This window comes from Heteronotia binoei, chromosome 8, assembly GCF_032191835.1.
Source record: "Heteronotia binoei isolate CCM8104 ecotype False Entrance Well chromosome 8, APGP_CSIRO_Hbin_v1, whole genome shotgun sequence".
Classification (NCBI taxonomy): domain Eukaryota; kingdom Metazoa; phylum Chordata; class Lepidosauria; order Squamata; family Gekkonidae; genus Heteronotia; species Heteronotia binoei.
In genome coordinates, this window is record NC_083230.1 from 110,230,976 (window position 1) to 110,253,934 (window position 22,959).

At 45.9% G+C, this 22,959-nt stretch overlaps 1 protein-coding gene across 1 annotated transcript in view; it reads right to left on the minus strand.

The window, feature by feature from the left end:
- Positions 1-925: 925 nt before the first annotated feature.
- The window catches only part of DERA (deoxyribose-phosphate aldolase), a 76,283-nt gene continuing 54,249 nt past the window's right edge, over positions 926-22,959 (minus strand). Inside the window, exons 7-9 of the mRNA XM_060245873.1 lie at positions 18,025-18,137; positions 6,298-6,447; positions 926-1,182 (exon numbers count right to left, since the gene is read on the minus strand). Of these exons, the coding sequence (XP_060101856.1) occupies positions 1,126-1,182; positions 6,298-6,447; positions 18,025-18,137 (320 nt within the window). The 3' untranslated portion in view covers positions 926-1,125. The remainder of the gene's footprint in view (positions 1,183-6,297; positions 6,448-18,024; positions 18,138-22,959) is intronic.

Consider the following 22,959-nt stretch of genomic DNA (forward strand, 5'->3'; position numbering starts at 1 on the left):
CCCTCCCCTTTTCTGGCTTCATTAAATAAGAAAAAAAAAAAATCAGGGTTGCCTTCTATTCCAGTGTATGGAAGGAGGGACTCTCCCATCTGCCTCCAAGTCTTCTTGCAACTGCTGCAGGGACAAAGGAGGGAGAAGCGTCCCCCTGCTGCCTGGCTCATCAGATTACAAGCAACCCCAGAAGGTAGCTAGTGGGGGCCTGGCCTAACCCCCCCCCCCATACCTTCAGGCTCATGCTAGAAAGTGCAGGGGCAGCACTGCCCCCTCACACACCAGTTGATTCACACAAGCCGGCTGGTGGGCACTGTTCTCTGCTCCCACAACTTCTGGCCATTGCCAGAAAACGCAGGGGTGAAGAGCGCAGGTCGTCTCAAATTGAGGATTGTTTTATCTTTAGCCTAGAAAGAGCCAGTTTGGTGTCGCGGTTAAGTGCGCGGACTCTTATCTTATCAAACCAGGTCTGATTCCCCACTCCTCCACTTGCAGCTGCTGGAATGGCCTTGGTCAGCCATAGCTATCGCAGGAGTTGTCCTTGAAAGGGCAGCTGCTGTAAGAGCTCTCTCAGCCCCACCTATCTCACAGGGTGTCTGTTGTGGGTGGAGGGGGGGAGAAGGTAAAGGAGATTGTGAGCACTCTGAGTTTCAGAGTAATGCGGGATATAAATCCAATATCATCATCTTCTTCTTCGGGGGGTGGGGGGGTGGGGAAGAGGTGTCTAACATTCAGAATCACCTTCTGGGTAAATATGATAATACAACAGCCTAGTCCTGTAGCTCAGCATAAAGAATGGACATTCTCAGACACAGAGCTCTTATTAATGTCTGGGGCACCGTTCATCTGGTTCTTAGAAGATGATATTAAGCTCCAAAGACCTGTTGGATGGGGAGGGGGAACAACAAAATTAAACATTGCAAACTACAAAATGTTCACAGGTTGCCACATTTTATCCTTGGTGTTCGGCACAGTCCAAGGTACAAGGAAACCATGAAATTGGAGCCCGCCGGCTGGCCCACTGAGCTCTCCGTAAGCACATTTGGGGACTTGGTTGCAAGGAACGATTCAGGGACACTGTTTTCTTTAAGCCTCTCTCTCTCTGTCTTGCATTGTTCTGCCTTCGTCACCAGTCTAAGCCATAGGCAAGTCATAGTATGCCGCGTATCTGCCAGTCACGTGATGGTAAATCTGCCAATGGTGAGGAAAAGGAGAAAAGTTTGCCAGAGCAGTTACAGAACGGCAGAGATTAAAAAGATGCAAGAAAGCTGGCACATTAAGCGCAGGTTAACAAGAAGGCAGACGCACGTTTATAATTAATCCCACTCTTTCAAATGAAGTGCGCTAACCAAAGTCCTCTAAAGCCGTTCCTTGGGGAAAGAAATACTCGTGATCTCATTTTATCCACCAAGCTTCAGATTTTATTATTTGCTGGGCTTGTTTGCCGCGCTTCCTCTTCCCTCCCTTGTAAGTAGCTTCCCTGGGTTTCATTTTATGCCTGCAACGGCCCTGCAAGGTAGGCTGAGAGTGATCGTGTGGGGCTTAGAGGGGACAAGGGAGTGGAATCAAGATCCAAAAAGGGTAAGTAGTCAAATAAACATTCACTTCGCTGCCTTAATACAATTTTCTTCTTTTAAGTACTATAGGTTATATCGATTGGCTGGCTTTTTGATACAAAATTACTTTTATAATTTTATTTCCACACAAATTCTGACCCCTCTCCATGAAGAGACATATTTTTTCATACTTAGTCAGTGTGTTTGATCAATCTGCTTTTCATATGCTACTTTAATCCTGCCTATATCTATACACCTATACAGTTTTATACGTCTTATATTTTAACTATGGGCGTTTTCGCACTGACCTTACTCGGGAGCAACGTCCCTCTTCACCGCGCAGCGTCTGTGCAGATTTCGCGCTAATTGCTCCGCAGAACCCGGAAGAGCCGCAAAGTCCTGCGGCTTTTGCGTCGCAAATGTAAACTGGTTTTTGGCCAGTTTACATTTGCGACACAAAAGCCGCGGGACTTTGCAGCTCTTCCGGGTTCTGCAGAGCAATAAGTGCGAAATCCGCGCAGACGCTGCACGGTGAAGAGGGACGTCGCTCCCGAGTAAGGTCAGTGCGAAAACGCTCTATATGTATATAAGCATTTGTATTTGTGCTCTTCTTATCTTGTTTTTGGAAGTATATAGATGAATATATACACACACACATATATATATTCCAAAAAATTAATAAAAATTAACAAAAAGGTAAGTTAGAAACCAAGTAAAGAGCCGATTGGTAAAAACACATATATCCTAAATCTTATTTTAAAAACATGTATTTATTTATCAAATGGTTAACATATGAACATATGAAGTTGCCTTCTACTGAATCAGACCTTTGGTCCATCAAAGTCAATATTGTCTTCTCAGACTGGCAGCGGCTCTCCAGGGTCTCAAGCTGAGGTTTTCCACACCTATTTGCCTGGACCCTTTTTTGGAGATGCCGGGGATTGAACCTGGGACCTTCCGCTTCCCAAGCAGATGCTCTACCACTGAGCCACCGTCCCTCCCCAAACATCTATGGGCCCAACTGTAGCCACATTACAGAATAAAAATACCATAAAAACAAGGGGGAACTATTGCAACCTATCACATTTCAGCCCAGATAGACCTTCTTCAGTGGTCAGCAATTTATGTACATATAGGCACACCGAGTTTCTTTTGTATTTATTTATTTATTCGGGATTTGTATCCCGCCCTTCCCACAAGTGGCTCAGGTAGAAAAAGCCCTGCAATAATTTGCATATTAGGCTGTACCCCCCCCCCGGCATCACCATTGTTTCGCACAGCACTCTTGTAGGGAAAAAGCCCAGCAGGAACTCATTTGCATATCAGGCCACACCCCTGACACCAAGCCAGCCGAAACTGCATTCCTGCTCAAAAAAAGCCCTGTAGGCACATGATACAATAGTAAAACAATGTACAAGTTGATGTAGGCCCCAAAAAGAAGAAGAAGAATTGCAGATTTATACCCCACCCTTCTCTCTGAATCAGAGACTCAGAGCGGCTTACAATCTCCCATATCTTCTCCCCCCACAACAGACACCCTGTGAGGTGGGTGGGGCTGAGAGGGCTCTTACAGCAGCTGCCCTTTCAAGGACAACCTCTGCCAGAGCTATGGCTGACCCAAGGCCATTCCAGCAGGTACAAGTGGAGGAGTGGGGAATCAAACCCGGTTCTTCCAGATAAGAGTCCACGCACTTAACCACTACACCAAACTGGCTCTTAGGAAAAAGGAGTTTTGTTGAAAGGAAAAAAGGAAAGTGAATCGAAAACACCTCAGGTTGCAATAGTTCCCACTTGTGTTTATAGTATTATTATTAAGTTACGGTAAACCTATAGAAATATATAGCTGGCTCCTCTCCAGGAGAATCTAAGCCAGTTGTGAATTTCTGTAGGTTTAATACCAGACACATATGTTTGATAGGCGATTCCCTCAGCTTTGTAAATGATGTTTGACTTCATGACACTTGTTGGAATTGAGTTAGAAAAACTGTACATCTTTCTGTATTAGCACATGGAATTGACTTCCATAACTATAATCTCTGACATCTGTAGCTGTACGACCTGAAGACTTATGAAACGGGATTTTTTTACTGGTACTCTTCCAGTTGGCTTTTAACTGACGCGGAGCCTACATCATAGGAAACTGGAGAGATGCCGTCGCCACTGAAAATATACAACATCTAATGAGATGAGCACCAAACCAATTCTGATTGTTTTAAATCGTAGAATCTGTAATTTTATAATATGTATTGTTGCTGTGATTTTATACTGTGAGCCGCCCTGAGCCTGCTTTGGCGGGGAGGGCGGGATATAAATCAAATAGATAGATAGATAGATGGATGATAGATTAGATAAGATAGATAAGATGATAGATAAGATGATAGATAGAAGATAGATAGATGATTGATAGATAGATGATAGATAGATGATAGACAGACAGATGATAGAAAGATAGAAAGAAGATAGATAGATAGATAGATAGATAGATAGATAGATAGATAGATAGATAGATAGATGATAGATAGAAGATAGATAGAAGATAGATGACAGATGATTGATAGATGATTGATAGATAGATAGAAGATAGATAGATGATAGACAGATGATAGATAGATGATAGATGACAGATGATTGATAGATGATAGATGACAGATGATTGATAGATGATAGATAGATAGATAGATAGATAGATAGATAGATAGATAGATAGATAGATAGATAGATAGATAGAAGATAGATGACAGATGATTGATAGATAGATGATAGATAGATAGAAGATAGACAGATGATAGACAGATAGATAGACGGATAGACAGACAGACAGATAGATAGACAGACAGACAGACAGACAGATGATAGAAAGATAGAAAGAAGATAGATAGATAGATGATAGATAGATAGACAGACAGACAGACAGACAGACAGACAGACAGATAGATAGATAGTGTTTCAAGCCTCAGTCAACTCAACGTTCTGTGAAGTCCTGCTCACTTTATATATGAACTTTGCAGCCCTTGAGTGGGCTTCTGTATTTTTTGTTTCTTGTATATTTGAGCTTCATTGTGTAAAGTGTGTTAGGCTCCTGTAGCTTTCTTCAGCTGCTCAAGTACAATGCGGAGTTTGTTCTTTAAATAAGATGCCATTTCAATTTTTAGAAGTACTAGAAGCCAGTTTGGTGTAGTGCAGGGGTGTCAAACATGCAGTTTGGGGGCTGAATCAGGCCCCCGGAGGGCTCCTATCAGGTCCCCGAACAACTGGCAGTCATCTGCTTCCTTCTCTATATATCTTGCTTCCTTCTGCATAACAACTTGCTTTGCAAGGCTTGCTCAATTGCACAGGAGTTACAGAGCAAAACCTTTATTTTCTCCATTTGGCTGATGCTCATCCCTTAGGGAGGAAGGGGGGGGGAGGAATAGCTCATTTTGCCAGACTCTCTCAATTGCACATTGGAGCTATTGAACCAAGCCTCTCTTCCTTCTATTGGCTGAGGCTCCTCCCCCCAGTCCCCTGGAGAACGAAGGAAAGAGCCAGAGCTTCCTTTGCCTAGTTCCCTGGATCCCATCGGAGAAACACAAAGAAAGCATCTTTAAGACCAATGAGTGCTAAATTTTAAGCATGTTTTAAGTTTTAAAAATATATATTTATGTTTGTCTGAGTTCTTTATAAAATTTATATCCCTGCTTTGTTGTTGTTGTTCAGTTGCACAGTTGAGTCGAGTCCGACTCTTTGCGACCCCATGGACAAAGTCACGCCAGGCCCTCCTGTCCACCATCCTCTGAAGTCTGCTCAAATTCGTGTTTGTTACATCAGTAACGCTGTCCAGCCATCTCATCTTTTGCCGTCCCCTTCTTCTTTTGCCTTCTGTCTTTCCTAGCATCAGGGTCTTCTCCAGTGAGTGCTCCCTTCTCATTTGGTGCCCAAAGTATCTGAGCTTCAGCTTCAGCTTCAGCTCTGACCTTCCAGGGAACAGTCAGGGTTGATTTCCCTTAGGACTGACTGATTGGATCTTCTTGCAGTCCAAGGGACTCTCAAGATTCTTCTCCAGTACCACAGCTCAAAAGGATCTATTCTTCTGCACTTGGCCTTCCTTATGGTGCAGCTCTCACAGCCATACATTACTACTGGGAATACCATCGCTTTGACTTACGGACTTTTGTTGGCAGAGTAATATCTCTACTTTTTATTCTCTCTCTGCTACCTAATCTTAAAGAGTTACACACATGGCCTGGCCTGACATGGCTCAGTCCAACCTGACACGGCCTGGCCCAACAAGGTGTCATTTATGTCAGATCTGGCCCTCATAACAAACGTGTCCAACACCCCTGTTTTAAGTGCACAGACTCTTATCTGGGAGATCCGCCATTTATAACTTATTATGATCTATCAAACTGTATTGTTCCTATTGATTTGGTTTTTAACTCTTGTATACTGTTTTTAGAATGTTGTGATCCGCCCTGAGTGGAATATAAATTGCCCAAATAAAATCAAAATCAAAATTCAGGTTTGATTCCCTACGCCTCTACTTGCAGCTGACCTTGGGTCAGCCATAGCTCTCGCAGAGTTGTCCTTGAAAGAGCAGCTTCTGGGAGAGCTCTCTCAGCCCCACCCACCTCACAGGGTGTCTTTTGTGGGAGAGGAAGATAAAGGAGCTTGTGAGCTGCTCTGAGACTCCAAGATTCAGAGTGAAGGGCATAATATAAATCCAATGTCATCTTCTTTTTAAAAAAACAAACAAACAAACCAAAAACCTCACCTGTCTCTCAATATCTGCCAGCAAACTACTGGCACCCAGGCGGAAGAGTTCCGGTTTCAGCCACTCATCGCCTAGTTCTTCCTTGATCAGCGAGAGCCAGACGAGGGCGTCTTTGGCAGTACGGATTCCTCCGGCGGGCTTAAAGCCAACCTCGATATTAGAAAGAACAAAACAAGGAACAAAGATGTGACTTAGGACCACAGGAACGATACAGGAACCCATCCAAAACTTGTGAGAGAGCCAGAGTGGTGGAGTGCTTAACGTGACAGTGTAGGATCTAGGAAACCCAGGTTCAAAACCCTACTCTGCCATGGAAGCTCTTTGAGTGACACTGGGCCATTCATACCCACTCAGCCTGACTGACCTCACAGGGTTGTTGTGAAGATAAAATGGAGGAGAGAAGAATGGCATAAGCCCAGGGCTTTTTTTGTAGCAGGAACTCCTTTGCAGATTAGGCCACACACCCCTGTTGTAGCCAATCCTCCTGGAGCTTACAGGGCTCTTAGTACAGGGCCTACTGTAAGCTCCAGGAGGATTGGCTACATAGGGTGTGTGGCCTAATATGCAAAGGAGGTCCTGCTAGAATTCCTTACAGGGCTCTTAGTACAGGGCCTACAGTAAGCTCCAGGAGGATTGGCTACATCAGAGGGGTGTGGCCTAATAAGCAAAGGAGGTCCTGTTAGAATTCCTTACAGGGCTCTTCGTACAGGGCCTGCTGTAAGCTCCAGGAGGATGGCTACATCAGGGGTGTGTGGCCTAATAGGCAAAAGAGGTCCTGTTAGAATTCCTTACAGGGCTCTTAGTACAGGACCTGCTGTAAGCTCCAGGAGGATTGGCTACATAGGGTGTGTGGCCTAATATGCAAAGGAGGTCCTGCTAGAATTCCTTACAGGGCTCTTAGTACAGGTCCTACTGTAAGCTCCAGGAGGATTGGCTACATGAGAGGTGTGTGGCCTAATATGCAAAGGAGTTCCTGCTATTAAAAAAAAGCCTGTGTAAGCCACTTTGGGTCCCTCCCACTGGGGAGAAAGGCAGTATATAAATAAAGTAAAATAAAAACAATAAATAAGTAAAGGATGAAATGGAGGAGAGGAGAACGATTTGTAAGCTGCTTTGGAATCCACTGTGGAGAAAGGTGGAGTATAATGAAATGATGGGACATAAATGAAGTGAGAAGGAAATAGAGAAAAATATAAATAAAACAATTCAAGCCAGGCTCAGAACGATGAAACACACTTGGATTATTTTGTGTGTATGGATATATGTGTCTTTATCATTATACATTTAATTTCTGAGTTTCCTTTGATAACCTACTTATGCCATCCCAACAACCACCCTGTGAGGTAAGTTAGACTGAGAACATATAATGTGTCCGAAGTCACCCAGCAAGTTTCCATAGGAGAGTGGGAATTTGACCTAAAGTCTGAAACTTTCAACTACACAGGCTTAGCTTCCATTGCAAATAGCAGAGAGCCAGTTTGGTGTAGTGGTTAAGTGTGTGGACTCTTATCTGGGAGAACCGGGTTTGATTCCCCACTCCTCCACTTGCAGCTGCTGGAATGGCCTTGGGTCAGCCATAGCTATCGCAGGAGTTGTCCTTGAAAGGGCAGCTGCTGTGAGAGCCCCCTGAGCCCCACCTACCTCACAGGGTGTCTGTTATGGGGGGAGAAGATAAAGGAGATTGTAAGCCGCTCTGAGTCTCTGATTCAGAGAGAAGGGCGGGGTATAAATCTGCAGTCTGCTTCTTCATCAATAACTTCTCAGAGTGGACAGCAAGCAACGCTTAAAAATGCAGTGTCATAGATTTGATTCACTGAGTCATGAGCAAATGTCTGCCTGTGGACAAGATGGCTGCTGCCTTCCCCTTTCTGCTGTCCCTCTTCCCCGGTGTCTCCCCAAAAGCAGATCCTCCCAGGTGGCAGGATGGGAGTAGGGATGTAGGAGAGAAGAGATCCTTGGGACTGGTATGGAATTGGAGGTGGAGGGATGTGAACTGGGAAGAAGGAATTGCGATGCATGTATGACCTAAACAAGTCACTTCAAAAAAGCGGTGTATAAACTAACACAATGCAAAACAAGCTTCCAGGTCAAAAGAAGAGGGGAGAAAGGGAGGAGGAGGAGGAAGAAGAAGAAGAGAGTACAACTGTTATATGATGTCCAGGATTTCAACTTAGGCAGGTACAGAACTTTCACATGTGTATAAGAGGAGTGGACGTCTTAGTTTTTTCAAACTGCAACTCTTTGCAATGCATAAGGACAGCTTTTGCGAGATGGGGATGCCAGCCTCCAGGAGGAGCCTGGGGATCTCCAGGAATTACAGCTCATCTCCACATACAGAGGTCAGGGGGGGGGAAATCCCTGCTTTGGAGGGTGCCCTCTATGGCATTGTACCCCCACTGAGGTCCCTGTTCTCCCAAATCTCAACCCCCAAATCTCCAGGAAGCAGGGCTGGCCCGAGACTATCTGGCACGTTAGACGAGGCTAGCTTCTGGCACTCCCCATGCACTGATAACATCACCGAGTTACATGGCCCAATTTGGCACCCCCAGAAGGCTGGCAGCTAGGCAACCACCTAGTTGGTCTAGTGACAGGGCCAGCCCTTCCTGGAGTTTCCCAACCTGGAACTGGCAACCCTACTCCCGAGTCAGTGGCTGGGGGAACCCGGAAACCCTAAAAGAGAAGAAGAAGAAGACTGCAGATTTATACCCCCTCCCTTCTCTCTGAATCAGAGACTCAGAGCGGCTTACAATCTCCTATATCTTCTCAGCCCGCAACAGACACCCTGTGAGATAGGTGGGGCTGAGAGGGCTCTCACAGCAGCTGCCCTTTCAAGGACACCTCTGTGAGAGCTATGGCTGACATAAAGCCATTCCAGCAGCTGTAAGTGGAGGAGTGGGGACTCAAACCCGGTTCCCCAAGTAAGAGTTCACACACTTAACCACTACACCAAACTGGCTTTCAAAGAGGGTTTCAGAACCTTCTACAAATGGTAACTCTGTACACCTTAGATCTCATCACACCTTGTTTCTGCTGAAAAATTTACATCCTCCCCCCTCCAAAACACATTTCATTTACGTTCACCCAAGTTTCCCGATTACGAGCCTTCTGCTGTTTCCATCCACTGACTTCCCAAAGAGTATACCCGACGGCCAGAACATGGCCGTTTATAAATAAAACGTTTCATTGAAGAGCTATAGAAAGTCTGGCTACGTTCCCTCCCTGCTGTTTCCCGGCATTTCATTATTTTGTTTAATAAGTTCATCTCCTTGAGAATTTTCTTGTCACCTTATATTATTAAAAGTAATAAGTTTTGCTGAACGGGGGATTTCCTAGCAGAAAAACCAATTTGTGTGTGTCCTTCAATAATGACAGGAAAAGATTATTTCCCATTATGCCGCGGACTCCCCCCCCACTCCTCGTATGGCCAACTCCGCTTATCATTCAATAAATGTTAGCCTGCAACCCGCGTCCGTCCCCGGGAGAAGTTTAATTTCTACATTAACCTGTTTTTACTAGCCAACGCCTTGCTCAGAAGCCTCAGTGCGGCAGCCAAATTGGTTTATTAAGGAAGCCATTTAGGAATCTCGTGCCAGTGATAAACTTGCCTTCGTTTAATAAAAAAGGATATGAATGCAGTTTACATCTGATTTCTTTTTTTTAAAAAAAATCCCGAGACGGTGCACGTGTGCGCACAGACTTTCTGTTAACAAAAGGGTTTAAAAAAAAAAAAAAAGTTTAAATGAAAGGCAAATTAATGTAAAGGATCAAACCCCACCTGCTGTTTATTTATTATTTATTTATTTGCTTTATTTCTATCCTGTCTTTCTCCTCAGCCGGGGCTTAAAACAGTTTACATTGTCTTCTCTTCTTTTTTTTATCCTAACAACAACCTTGTGAGGTAGGTGAGGCTGAGAATGTGTGACTGGCTCAAGGTCACCCGGCAAGCTTCCATGGCAGAGTGGGCAATTTGAACCTTCTCCTCCTCATCGTATGCCATTGTGCATAGAATAGCCAAGAGATCCTAAAATTGTCTGGCAGCCAAAAGTTCTTTTTTAATGTAATGCACCATTAGGTAGCAAGCTAACTTGTTTCTAAGGTATCATCAACATCATTCTACTCCTATTCCTACTCCTATTTGTGTAATATAGACAGGAGATCCTAAAATTACCTGACAGCCAGACATTCTAGCTCTTTTAGCATCATGCACCACTAGGTGATGTGCTAGACTTGTTTTTAAGGCAAGAGACATTTCAGAGGTGGCCTGCCATTGGCTGCCTCTGCGTCACAACCCTGGTATTCCTTGGAGGTCGCCCTTCTGAATACTAGCAAAGGCTGACCCTGCTTAGCTTCTGAGATCTGACGAGACTCGGATGGGATCACGGATCTCTACAAGATTACATTCCAAATTTGTACTGGGGCTAGGGAAGCAATGCTTGGGTTGAGAGCAGGGGAACCCCAACTCTGTACCCATGGGCACCGTGGTACCCACAGACACCTTTCCTGGTGCCCACCAAGTTTTTTTCAGAAGTGGGAAGGTCCAGGTGGAGCTTTTTCCTGGCAAGGCTTCTGATGGGCCATTGGAGATTTAACTGGCCATGCAGATCTTTTAAAACAGGGGTGTCAAACATGTGACCCGGGGGCAAAACCAGGTCCTCGGAGGACTCCAATCAGCCCCCCAAGCAACTAGTTGTATCTGCTTCCTTCTCCCTCCCTCTTGCTTCCTTCTGCATAACAGCTTGCTTTGCAAAGCTTGCTCAATTGCACAGTCTCTATTTTCTCTATTGGCTGAGGCTCCTCCCTTGGGGAGGAAGGGGGGAGGGAGAGCTTGCTTTGCCAGGCTCTCTCAATTGCACAGCAGAGCTACTGAACCAAGCCTTTCCTCCTTCTATTGGCTGAGGCTCCTCCTCTCCTGGTCCCCTGTGGAAGGAAGGAAAGAGCCAGAGCTTCCTTTGCCCAGTTCCCTGGATCCCATGGGAGAGATACAAAAAAAGCACCTTTAAGACCAATGAGTGCTAATGTTTTAAGCATGTTTTATTTTAAGGGTTTTTTTAAAAAAAAACTTTAATTGTGTTTGTCAGTGTCCTTTTAAAAGTTTATATCTCTGCTACCGAATCTCAGATAGGTACACACACAGCACGGCCCGGGATAGCTCGGCTCAATAAGGTCTCATTTAGATCCAGCCCTCATAACAAATGAGTTTGACACCCCTGTAAAATGTTCCTTTGGCAACAGCTGCCAGTGGATGACTGAAGGTCAGCTGTGGCAGCCATTTCACAACAAACTGGAGTTTTTTCAGATCAAGAAGCCTTCAAATTTGTAAGCCAAAATGCCCTCAAAACGAGGTTGGGGAACTGTCAGGTAGGCACCTGGCTTAATCAGGATTTTTACCTGTGTATACAGGATTCCACGGCCAGAAATTAATGCTTAAAAATATTAGGGACTCTAAGAACATAAGAACATAAGAGAAGCCATGTTGGATCAGGCCAACGGCCCATCCAGTCCAACACTCTGTGTCTGATTAAGTAAAACAATTAAAATTTATTCCAGAAAAATACAGGCTTCCATACAATTTAAAATACTCATAAAATCATACATACAGTCCTAAGCAAAATAGAGAGAGAGATAGGGAAACACGTGGGTAGGCGAACAGGGTGATATTTACCGATCGTAGTCTTCAAGGAAGGCTCCAATGGCGACGAGCGAGGAAGTGGGAGAGGGGACCCGAAACTGATCAGGAATCGGGAATGGATCTAGACAGCAGAATTGGGATACTGCTAGAAGCACACCTGTAGGTAGCTAGTCCACAGGTTATAAGGACTATCTTGAGCCCTTAGGGGACGGGAGGTATGAGGGAGGAGGAAGGTGGTCAGCTGATGCATGACCTCCCCAAAAGGGGAGGCTTCGCAGTGACCATAAGGGCTGGACTACTGTGATAGCCAATAGAAAGTTCATTGGTGGCACCTAATTGGGTGCCCATTCCTGACCAATTAACAGGCTTGGGTCCTGGATACCTGAGTGAACTTTCAGGTTGAAATGGACCAGGGTGGGGGTGCTCCAAGGGGACAGTACAGAGAAGAATGGGGGGAAATCAATGGGTGGAGGTGTGCTTGAGTTTATCACACTTGTCTAAGAGGGTGACAATAGTGGGCCAAATAGTTAACTAAGGTAACATCCGGTTTACACAAAGGAACTTGGCTCTGGCTGAAGATGGTCTTCCTCTTCTTCAATCTTCTATTGTCACCAGTGTTTTGTCCAAGGTTTCGCTGGACAAAGACAGTGGCGGTTGGATAGTTGGTCACGCCTGGGGTGGGTCGATTGCCTGCAATCACAGGTGACATCTGGCGAGTATGTGAGCCATTCGCTTCGCTGGAATGGAGTCTGGCCTGGTAGGAAGATGGCTGCGTGTGGTGTTAGCCCTCCACAGTGGATTCCATGGTCAGTACTTCAAAACCGTTCGCCTGGATAGCTCCTGGCGGCGCAGTCTCCTCCGCTCCACGGCCAAGACATACGTCATACAGAATGGCGGAAAGCCCTCTGTTCTCTTGGTGGGCACTCTTGTACCGGTCTCGAGTGCCTTCATAGCGTTATGGCTGCTAGTACTGCATAAGTCCCTTTTCCCCCTAGATAGGTTCACTCACACTTTCTGGCCAGACGTGTGTGAGCTACTTCTCCAGGTGCTCTGACAACCAAGTTGGTAACTACGATGTTCTGTAAGGGGTTTTTCCTCACAAATTGTAGTTCATTGCGGAGTCCAGATTGGATGAAAGGACAAACTGTGGTTTGTTCTCTTGCACGCAAACCTGGATTAGATGATTTTCAAGTGCCTTCCTAAAGACAGTTACATCATCCCAAGCCCATCAATTTCAACAGATACAGAAGGGTATAATCTGCTAAGGAAGGTATTTTGTTGGAATCCTGCTTGTAAGTAAGCCACATTTGGTAACTGCACCTGATTTACATTTTGCAACAAACCATGGTTTGTTCCAAACCAGGAAGTCTTCAGTCTCTGCACCACACATGGATGAGCAAGGCGTGCAAGGGCTGATCATGATACCTGAATGCAGCCAAGACAACCCAAGCAGCTACTTTGCTTTGTCAGACAGCATCCATGTTGTTATGGGGGGTGGGGGGGAGGATTATTTAGCATAATATTTCTGCCTGTTTTTACAAATGCAACTGGGCTGAAATCATCTCCAATACGAGCCTTTTTAAACCATGTGCTGATAAAGTGAGTCTCTCAACCAAAAAACATCTTCCGCATTACAAAAACAACATTCATTTTTCTCTCCAGACTCCACCGCCCAACACAAGAGCATGGATTTGTATTGTTTTGCCACACAGAGTCATATCAAATATATTAAACCTAATGTGGGGTCTCTGACCCGAAGCAACTGAAATAGCTCGTGAGTAACATCCTATTATTTGCTAAATGCAGTTTGACCTTCTGCAGAGTAAACAACAGTATCTGTCAACCGGCGTTTGTATAAAAGCTTTCTTCCATTCTAAATCAGAGAACTGCTTAGCCGATCCAAGTGAATTTGTTTGCTGCAGGACTACTTGGTTTTCTCAGCTCTGCATGAAAAGAGGATGTTGGAATTTGGTTGAAAGTTACTCTGCTTCTCAGAAACACAGAGCATTCTGGGCATTTTTGTTGTTTTGTTTGCCTTGAAAAACTTACAGGGTCGCCATAAATCAGCTGTGACTTGATGGCAAACCCCCACCCCCAAGCAGTGGCAGACTGGCCAGGGTGTCAGCTTGCCCGATGGCAGGTGGGCCCCTGATGAAGTGGGCCCCCTTGGACGTTAGAAAATATGTTAAAAATGTGAATGTCCGTGTAGACTTGCCTCCCCAAACCTGTTTAGGCGAGGAGCCTATTATGGCTCGCCCGCGGAGCCAGATGGACCCGGAACGGTTCCAAATGGCTCTGCGGGATCCCTGGCCCTCTGGCACCTCTCTCGATGGCCTGGTTGAGTCCTGGAATAATCGGCTCTCCAGAGCCATCGAGGAGATTGCACCTCGGCGTCCTCTGCGGCCTCGGACTAAGCCGGCTCCGTGGTATACCCCGGAACTGCGCCGGCTGAAGCAAGGCCTTAGAAGGCTAGAGAGGCAATGGCGGCGTACCCGCGACGAAGCGACTAGAACATCTTATAGGAAGTTTATGAAGACCTATGAGATGGCAATCAAGGCCACAAAGAAAACATACTTTGCGACCAAGATTGCATCTGCAAATTCGCGCCCAGCTCAATTGTTTAGAATAATTCGGAACCTTACTTCACTGCCACAGGGCAACCCAAAAGCTAAGGAATTGGAGATAGGCTGCGAGGCTTTTGCGAAGTTTTTTGCAGATAAGGTCCAATCGCTCCGCCACGACTGCCCCGCCAATTTAGACGCAGTAAGTGAACTTGAGGCCCAATGCGTGTCTTCGGATGTAATCTTGGACTGCTTCGACCCGCTCAGCTTGGAGGAAGTTGACAGAATTCTTGGCACTGCACGATCCACAACTTGTGATCTGGACCCATGTCCCTCCTGGTTAATTAAGGCCTGCCAGGAGGAATTGAAATGTCCTATACGGGACATTATAAATCGATCTCTGTCGGAGGGTGTTTTCCCAACATCTCTGAAAGAGGCAGTGGTCCGCCCTCTCTTGAAAAAAGCTACATCAGACCCGGCCGTATTGGCACATTATCGGCCGGTCTCAAATTTGCCCTTTTTGGGCAAAATTATAGAGAGGGCTGTGGCGTTGCAGTTACAGGATTTTCTGGAAGACGCTTCCACCTTGGACCCATGCCAGTCCGGCTTTCGCCCGGGCCATGGGACGGAAACAGTCTTGGTCGCCCTCATAGATGACCTCCGGCGGCAACTGGATCGGGGCGGCTCGGCGGTATTGCTGCTGCTCGACCTGTCGGCGGCGTTCGACATGGTCGACCACCGGCTGCTGACCCGCCGCCTCGCCGACGCAGGAATTCGGGGGCTAGCCTTACAATGGCTCTCCTCCTTCCTTGAAAATCGGGGACAAAGGGTGGCAATTGGGGGGAAGCTGTCTCAGAGACACCCGCTTCATTGTGGGGTGCCTCAGGGGGCAGTTCTCTCCCCGACATTGTTTAACATCTTTATGCGCCCCCTTGCCCAGCTTGCCCGGAGGTATGGGCTTGGTTGTCATCAGTACGCTGATGATACCCAGCTCTATCTATTGATGGAAGGCCGGACTGGTGATGTCCCTACAAATTTGGACCGGGCGTTACAGGCCGTGGCTGACTGGCTCAGGCTGAGCGGGCTGAAGTTGAATCCAACGAAGACTGAGGTCCTTTGCGTGGGTCGGGACGGACCGGGGGGGGAGATTACTCAGCCAGCTTTTGACGGTGCGCCACTGACACCAGTGCGCAGGGTCAAGAGCCTGGGGGTGCTACTGGAATCCTCGCTATCAATGGAGGCCCAGATAGCTACCACCGCAAGATCCGCCTTCTTCTATCTCAAGAGGGCGAGGCAGTTGGCTCCCTTCCTGGAACGCGACGACCTAGCAACTGTGATCCACGCAACGGTCACCTCAAGACTAGACTACTGCAATGCCCTCTACATGGGGCTGCCCTTGTGCCGAACGCGAAGACTTCAGGTAGTGCAGAACGCAGCGGCCAGGCTGTTGATGGGACTACCTAGGTGGGAACATGTGCGGCCGGTGCTGCGGGATCTGCATTGGCTACCGGTCGTCTACCGCGTTCGGTATAAGGTGCTGGTTATTACCTTTAAAGCCCTATATGGCCGAGGACCTGCCTACCTCAGGGACCGCCTCTCCCCATATATCCCCAGGAGAGCGTTAAGATCTAGCTCCCAAAACCTCCTACAAATCCCTGGGCCAAGAGAGGCTAGAATGAAGATAACTCGGGAGCAAGCCTTCTCATTAGTGGCCCCGCGCTGGTGGAATCAACTCCCAGAGGGGGTGCGAGCCCTGCGGGACCTGAACCAGTTCCGCAGGGCTTGCAAAACCTCTCTTTTCCAACTCGCATTTGAATTAGGACCAGACTAACTTGATAAAATCATTCTAACTCTAGCCATATTATGTTGTAACTGAAGCTGATAATATGTAATTGTGACACCAGAAATTATAGCACCTATTTTTATGTATTTTAATCTATATATGTAATTGTATTGTATTCATAATGTTTATCTGCTTTTAATTGAATCATGACGTAGTCATGTCTGTGAGCCGCCCTGAGCCCGCCTTTTGGTGGGGGAGGGCGGGATATAAAAATAAAATTTATTTATTTATTTATTTATTTAGTAACTTGAAAATATAATAGCAGTTCCAAAATTATTACTGTAATGAAAATATAATGTAAAATATTAGTTAGCTTTAAAATGTAGTAACTTGAAAATATAATAGAAGTTCCAATATTATTACTGTAATGCAACTAAAATTTACATTGTATTTAGGGTTGCCAGCCTCCAGGTGGGGCCTGGGGATCTCCCGCTTTTGCAAATGATCTCCAGCTGGCAGAAATCAGCTCCCCTGGAGAAAATGCAATCTGTATTTACATTTAATATCTACTGCATACTCCCAGTAACATGTACAATATATGTACACTGTAATTAATATATCTATACACACACATACACACACATTTATTTTGCCAGAGTTTTAATTGTACCTTTTTCCACTTATGTATTTTTTGCAAATTGTATTTATTTCTTATAAAAATTAAATGATAGCCTTATAGTTGTGGGTGGGCCCCCTTTGTCTCCTGGCAACCAATATTTTTAGACCCAGTCCACCCCTGCCCCCAAGCGTCTACTTAGGATTGCATTGACAGAACATAAGAGAAGCCATGTTGGATCAGGCCAATGGCCTATCCACTCCAACACTCTGTGTCACGCAGTGGCCAAAAAAACCCCAGGTGCCATCAGGAGGTTCATCAATGGGGTCAGGACACTAGAAGCCCTTTCACTGTGCCCCCCAACCACCAAGAATACAGAGCATCATTGCCTCATATGGACCTCTGCTCCATATGTGTATCCAATCCCCTCTTGAAGAGTCTCTGAAAAAAAGGAAGTATGGAACACCTCTATAATTTTAAGATATAACTTCTAAAGCCAACAGACGGTAATTGTAAAACTTTGTGTCTTCTGTTAGGAAAAAAATGGGTAATGGTTGCTTCATCTTCAAAGGCCAAAATAAAGTCAGTGCGAAATAGCAAACAGACTACTGGACTTTGACGTGGAAGGCTCAGGTTCGAACACCCACTCAGCCCTTAAATTCTGTTGGCAACCTAGTGGACAGTTAATCTCTCCTCTTCGCTAACCTCTGTCAGGGGATGACGGTAAAATGGGGCGGGGGGTGGGGGGTGGGGATCAATGCATCCACAGCTCATGGGAGGAAAAAATGCAATATGCAATAAAGAAACAAACAATCCATTGGATACATATAAGCCGCCCTGAGCCTGCCTTGGCGGGGAGGGTGGGGTATAAATAAAAATTTACTTACTTACTTACTTACATCAAGTGTCATTTGATGACTTCTTACATCCTTTCCTAATGAAGGAACTCTCTGATGGGTGTTGGTGGCACTCATGGAGGGCAGAAAGAGGGGTATAAATTATGAGGAGGAGGAAGAGAAGGAGAAGGAGGAGACAGAGGAAGAGAAGGAGGAGAAGGAGCTTGAGGACCTAAGAGCATGAGAGAGTGCCACATTTTAGACACACTTCACCCTGAACTTAGGCATGGTACTCAAGTTACCTTGTAGCCAGTTCTCCAGAAGAAATCTCTGATGGCTCTCACCATTACCAGCCCTACTGGAATGGTGGCATTCACTGCTTCTTTTCCTGTAGAGGTCTTGATGAAATCAGAACCTTGGAGGAAATAAGAACAGAGTCACCAGAGTTATACGTTACTGGCTCAAGCTTTGCCCCTTACACAAAAACAGTGATTGATTATAACACGGGTAGTGCAACCGAAAAGTGGGTTGGAGTGTACAGAACCACTGTCCCCCCCTCAGCTCCCCCCAAATCCAGTAGCTGTGAGGGCAGTGGAAACCTGGCAAAATTAGATTCCTCCCTCGTCATCAGCTAAACAGTACCGGCAAAATCTCTTAAGGGACTCTGAAGATTCTGGGATATGAAAAATCCACATCTCAAACTTCAAAGTTACAACAATGCTTCTTTTAAGTTTCCCTCCCGGAACCTGGCCCTGACCTGAGAAGCCCAGGTTAGACTAATCTCACCAGAAGCTAAGCAGGGTCAACCTAGTCAGTATTTGGAGGAGACACCACCAAGGGTTCATGATGCTGAGGCAGGTGATGGTCAACCCTACAGGATTGCCAAGCAGCTTCCACTACCACCTGGAACCTGATATTTTGTGTTTTCCCACCAGAACTGTTCCAAGTTGTTCCAGCGACTGTAACGGGGTGGCCAAACTGCAGCTAGGGAGCCACATGTGGCTCTTTCACACACATTGTGTGACCCTCAAGACCCCACTGTTCCATCAGCTGGATTGGAGACTGCATTTAAAGTTAAAGTTGCTTTCTTTCACTTCTCCCTCACTCCTCCCTCACACCTCTTCCTTTCTTCCCTCCATCTTCCTTTCTTCCCTCCATCTTCCTTTCTTCCCTCCATCTTCCTTTCTTTCCTCCACCTTCCTTCCTTCCTTCCTTCCCTCCCTCCATCTTCCTTCCTTTCTTCCTCCCTCATCTTGTGGCTCTCAAATATCTGAAGTTCATGTCTTGCGGCTCTCTAACATCTGACGTTGATTCTATGTGGCTCTTACATTAAGCAAGTTTGGCCACCCCAGCCTATACTTTCCCATTATTTTGCTGAAGTCAAAAGTGGTAAATGGCTGGACCGGAAGCAAGTAGATGGCCACAAGGATTTATCCAGGTATGGTCAATAGCAAAGCTTTTGGGCTGTTGATGTTAAAAGAGATGGGGTGCAAAACTAGGCCTGCCAGCTCCTTACTGTGCTTATCACCTTCATTTCCGTCTGCTAAAGGAAGACAGCAGCTGTTCCCTGGAGCAGGTGAGGAAAAGATGGGCAAAGGAACCTCTGAGGCAGGAAACACCATAGCTGCTGTAGCTTTTATGAACTCCAAGCTCTGTTAAATCTCTAGGTCAGGATCTGGCAACCCTCCATCAACTTACAGGGGTGGAATTCTAGTAGGAGCTCCTTTGCATATTAGGCCACACACCCCTGATGTAGCCAATCCTCCAAGAGCTTACAAAGAAGAGCCTTGTAAGCTCTTGGAGGATTGGCTACATCAGGGGTGTGTGGCCTAATATGCAAAGGAGCTCCTGCTAGAATTCCACCCCTGTCAACTTCATTCTTTAAGCTGGCTGGCCAAAATTTCTTTTCCCTTCTTTTTTTTAGAAAAGCAAATCAAAAACTTTTATCGCGCCAACTTCCACTTTTGTGGTTTCCCCGCCATTTAATTGCAGATTTTAAGCCTTCTTTTAGGATAATGGCCTTCCCGCCCGACACCCCCGAAAGACACACGCACACTCATTTCTTCAGGATAAGGTAAGTCAAAGCTTTCATAAGTCTGGTAATTAGAAATCTCGGTGGTACAGTTTCATTAAAAACTTTCATTAAACAACATCTGCCCTTGTATAGGGTCTCCTAATCAATTTGGTCAAACAGAAGGGCTTCTAATCGGCTGTTGATAAAAATAGAAGATGAAACTTTAATTCTAATAGATTAACCGCAAACTCCAGATAGTCTTCAAAATCCATCTCGCTCTATTCTCCAGTGGATTTAACGACTATTCAGCTCCTCATTACTAAATAGAACAAGATGAACATTTTCCAGTTCATTAAAGAAATGTACTATGTATTTTTGCATTGTCCTCATGATTCGTTACAGGGAGTCTTAATTACAAGATAATGGATAATGGTTATTAAACGCAGGCTCTAGTAATGAAGCTCTATTCATTTGCGAGCCTCGGAGACTTGCAAAGAGGGGAAAATAAAATTACTAGCTTCAAAAGATTAACGGATCAAATTATTATTCAATTTTGAAAATCTCATTCAGACTTTGCAGAAACAAGGGTTCTTTTTAAAATATATATATACACACACATACACACACACACACACACACACGCTAGTATTAGGGTTGTAGCGATGTCCTTGTTTTTTTAAGAAATAAAATAATATCTTAAGGCTATTAGTGGAATAATCAGCTTGAGATGTGATTATCAAACATTCAGCCAATTTAGCGGCATCTTCCAACAATGAAAACAATACTTTTTTTTTTAATTTCACGAGCAAATTCTATTTATGACACGAACAAGAGCCCCGCTTGTGGGATTTCGAGAAAAGGACACAGAAGATCTACACCGCCGCAGAGCATTACAATATCAAGGTATTATTAACATTTTATATCCCCGCTAATGAAAACAGGGTCTTACGTGCACATACAAAAAAAAAAATTCAACCACTGCTTCCAAAATGAAGGCCGTTAAGCATAATTCATGCTAACTTTATAAATAAGGTGATGTTGGATTTATTGCTCGTAGTAGTTGGTGGGGGATTTGTTTGTGTGCATATTTTTAAGAGTTAACGAGAGAGAGAGAGAGAGAGAGAGAGAGAGAGAAGAAGAAGATGACATTGGAATCTCAGAGTCTCAGAGCAGCTCACAATCTCCTTTATCTTCCTCCCCCACAATAGACACCTTGTAAGGTGGGTGGGGCTGAGAGGGCTCTCACAGCAGTGCCCTTTCAAGGACAACCTCTGCTATGGCTGACCCAAGGCCATTCCTGCAGGTGCAAGTGGAGGAGTGGGGAATCAAACCCGGTTCTCCCAGATAAGAGTTCGCACACTTAACCACTACACCAAACTGGTTCTCTATTGCAGGGCCCAGCTGGGGTGAGAGAGAAAGAGAAAGAGAGAGATTGCACAAAAAGACTAAGATCTGATCATATAGTTACATCCCTCGATGAGTACCTACAGACAGGTTTTTTTTACCAATTTAGCCATCCTGGATGTCAACGCAGGTCAGAACCAGAACACAAGTCACCCCCAAGCGAGCTTAAGAATGAACCCTACTGAACCAGACCAACGCCAACATAGCCAGAATCCCATTTCCCACAGTCAGCCAAAGGCCCTTAGAAAGCCAACAAGTAAGGCCACAATCCCCCATTCTAGTTTCCCCTAGCACAGGAATGTTAAACATCTGGCCGGGAGGCCAAATCTGGCCCTCGGAGGGCTCCTATCAGCCCCCCCCCCCAAGCAACTGGCTGTCATCTGCTTCCTTCTCCCTCTCTCTTGCTTCCTTCTGCATCACAGCTTGCTTTGCCAGGCTTGCTCAATCGCACAGGAGCTACGGAGCAAAGCCTCTATTCTCTCCATTGGCTGAGGCCCCTCCCTTGGGGAGGAAGGGGGGGAGGAAGAGCTTGCATTGCATCACACAGCAGAGCTACTGAGCCAAGTCTCCCTTCTATTGGCTGAGCCTCCTCCCCCTCCTGGTCCCAAGGGGAAGGCAGGAAAGAGCCGGAGCTTCCTTTGCCCGGTTCCCTGGATCCCATGTGAGAAATACAAAGAAAGCACCTTTAAGAGCAGTGAGTGCTAATATTTTAAGCATGGTTTAAGTTTTTTTTTAAAAAATTCTTTAATTGTGTCTGTGTCCTTTATAAAGCTTTTATCCTTACTATCTATTCTTAAATAGGTACACATATGGCCCAGCCCAACATGGCCTGGCCTGCCAAGGTCTCATTTATATCAGAACCGGCCCTTATAACAAATGAGTTTGACACCCCTGCCCTAGCAACTGGCATCCAGAACTTCCATAAAGCCAATGCCAGGTATGTCAAGCCCCGACCCAGATAGTTCAGACTAGCTCGATCTCATCCGACTTTGGAAGCTAAGCAGGGTCCGTCCTGGCTAGTGTTTGGATGGGAGACCTCCAAGAAAGGCCAGGGTTGTGACATGGAGGCAGGCAACGGCAAACCACTTCTGAACATCTCTTACCTTGGAAAACCCACCAGAGGTCACCATAAGTCAGCTAGGACTTCGTGGCACTTCCCACCACTATGCATGTCAAAGGTCTGTGCCAGTTCAATGGATTTGTCGGAAAATATACAGCCAACACAACCAAGTTCTTCCATCTTAGAAGGGCGAGACAGTTGGCCCCCTTCCTGGAACGTAGCGACCTAGCAACAGTGATCCATGCAACGGTCACCTCGAGACTAGACTACTGTAATGCCCTCTACATGGGGCTGCCCTTGTGCCGAACTCGGAAGTTGCAGCTAGTGCGGAATGCTGCGGCCAGGCTGCTACTGGGACTACCTCGGTGGGAACATGTGCGGCCTGGGCTGAAGGAACTGCACTGGCTTCCAATTATATTCCGAGTTCGCTATAAGGTGCTGGTTATCACCTTTAAAGCCCTATAGGGCCGAGGCCCTGCCTACCTTAGGGACCGCCTCTCCCCACACGTTCCCCAGAGAGCACTAAGATCTAGTTCTCAAAGCCTTCTAAGGATCCCTGGACCAAAAGAGGCCAAACTAAGAGTAACAAGAGAGCAGACCTTTTCTGTAATGGCCCCCCACTGGTGGAACCAATTGCCGGAGGAAGTGCGAGCCCTGCGGGACTTTAATCAATTCCGCAGGGCTTGCAAAACCACTCTCTTTCTGCAAGCATATGAGGAACCCTGAAAGCGATATCTCGCCATCGAAATACGTCAACTG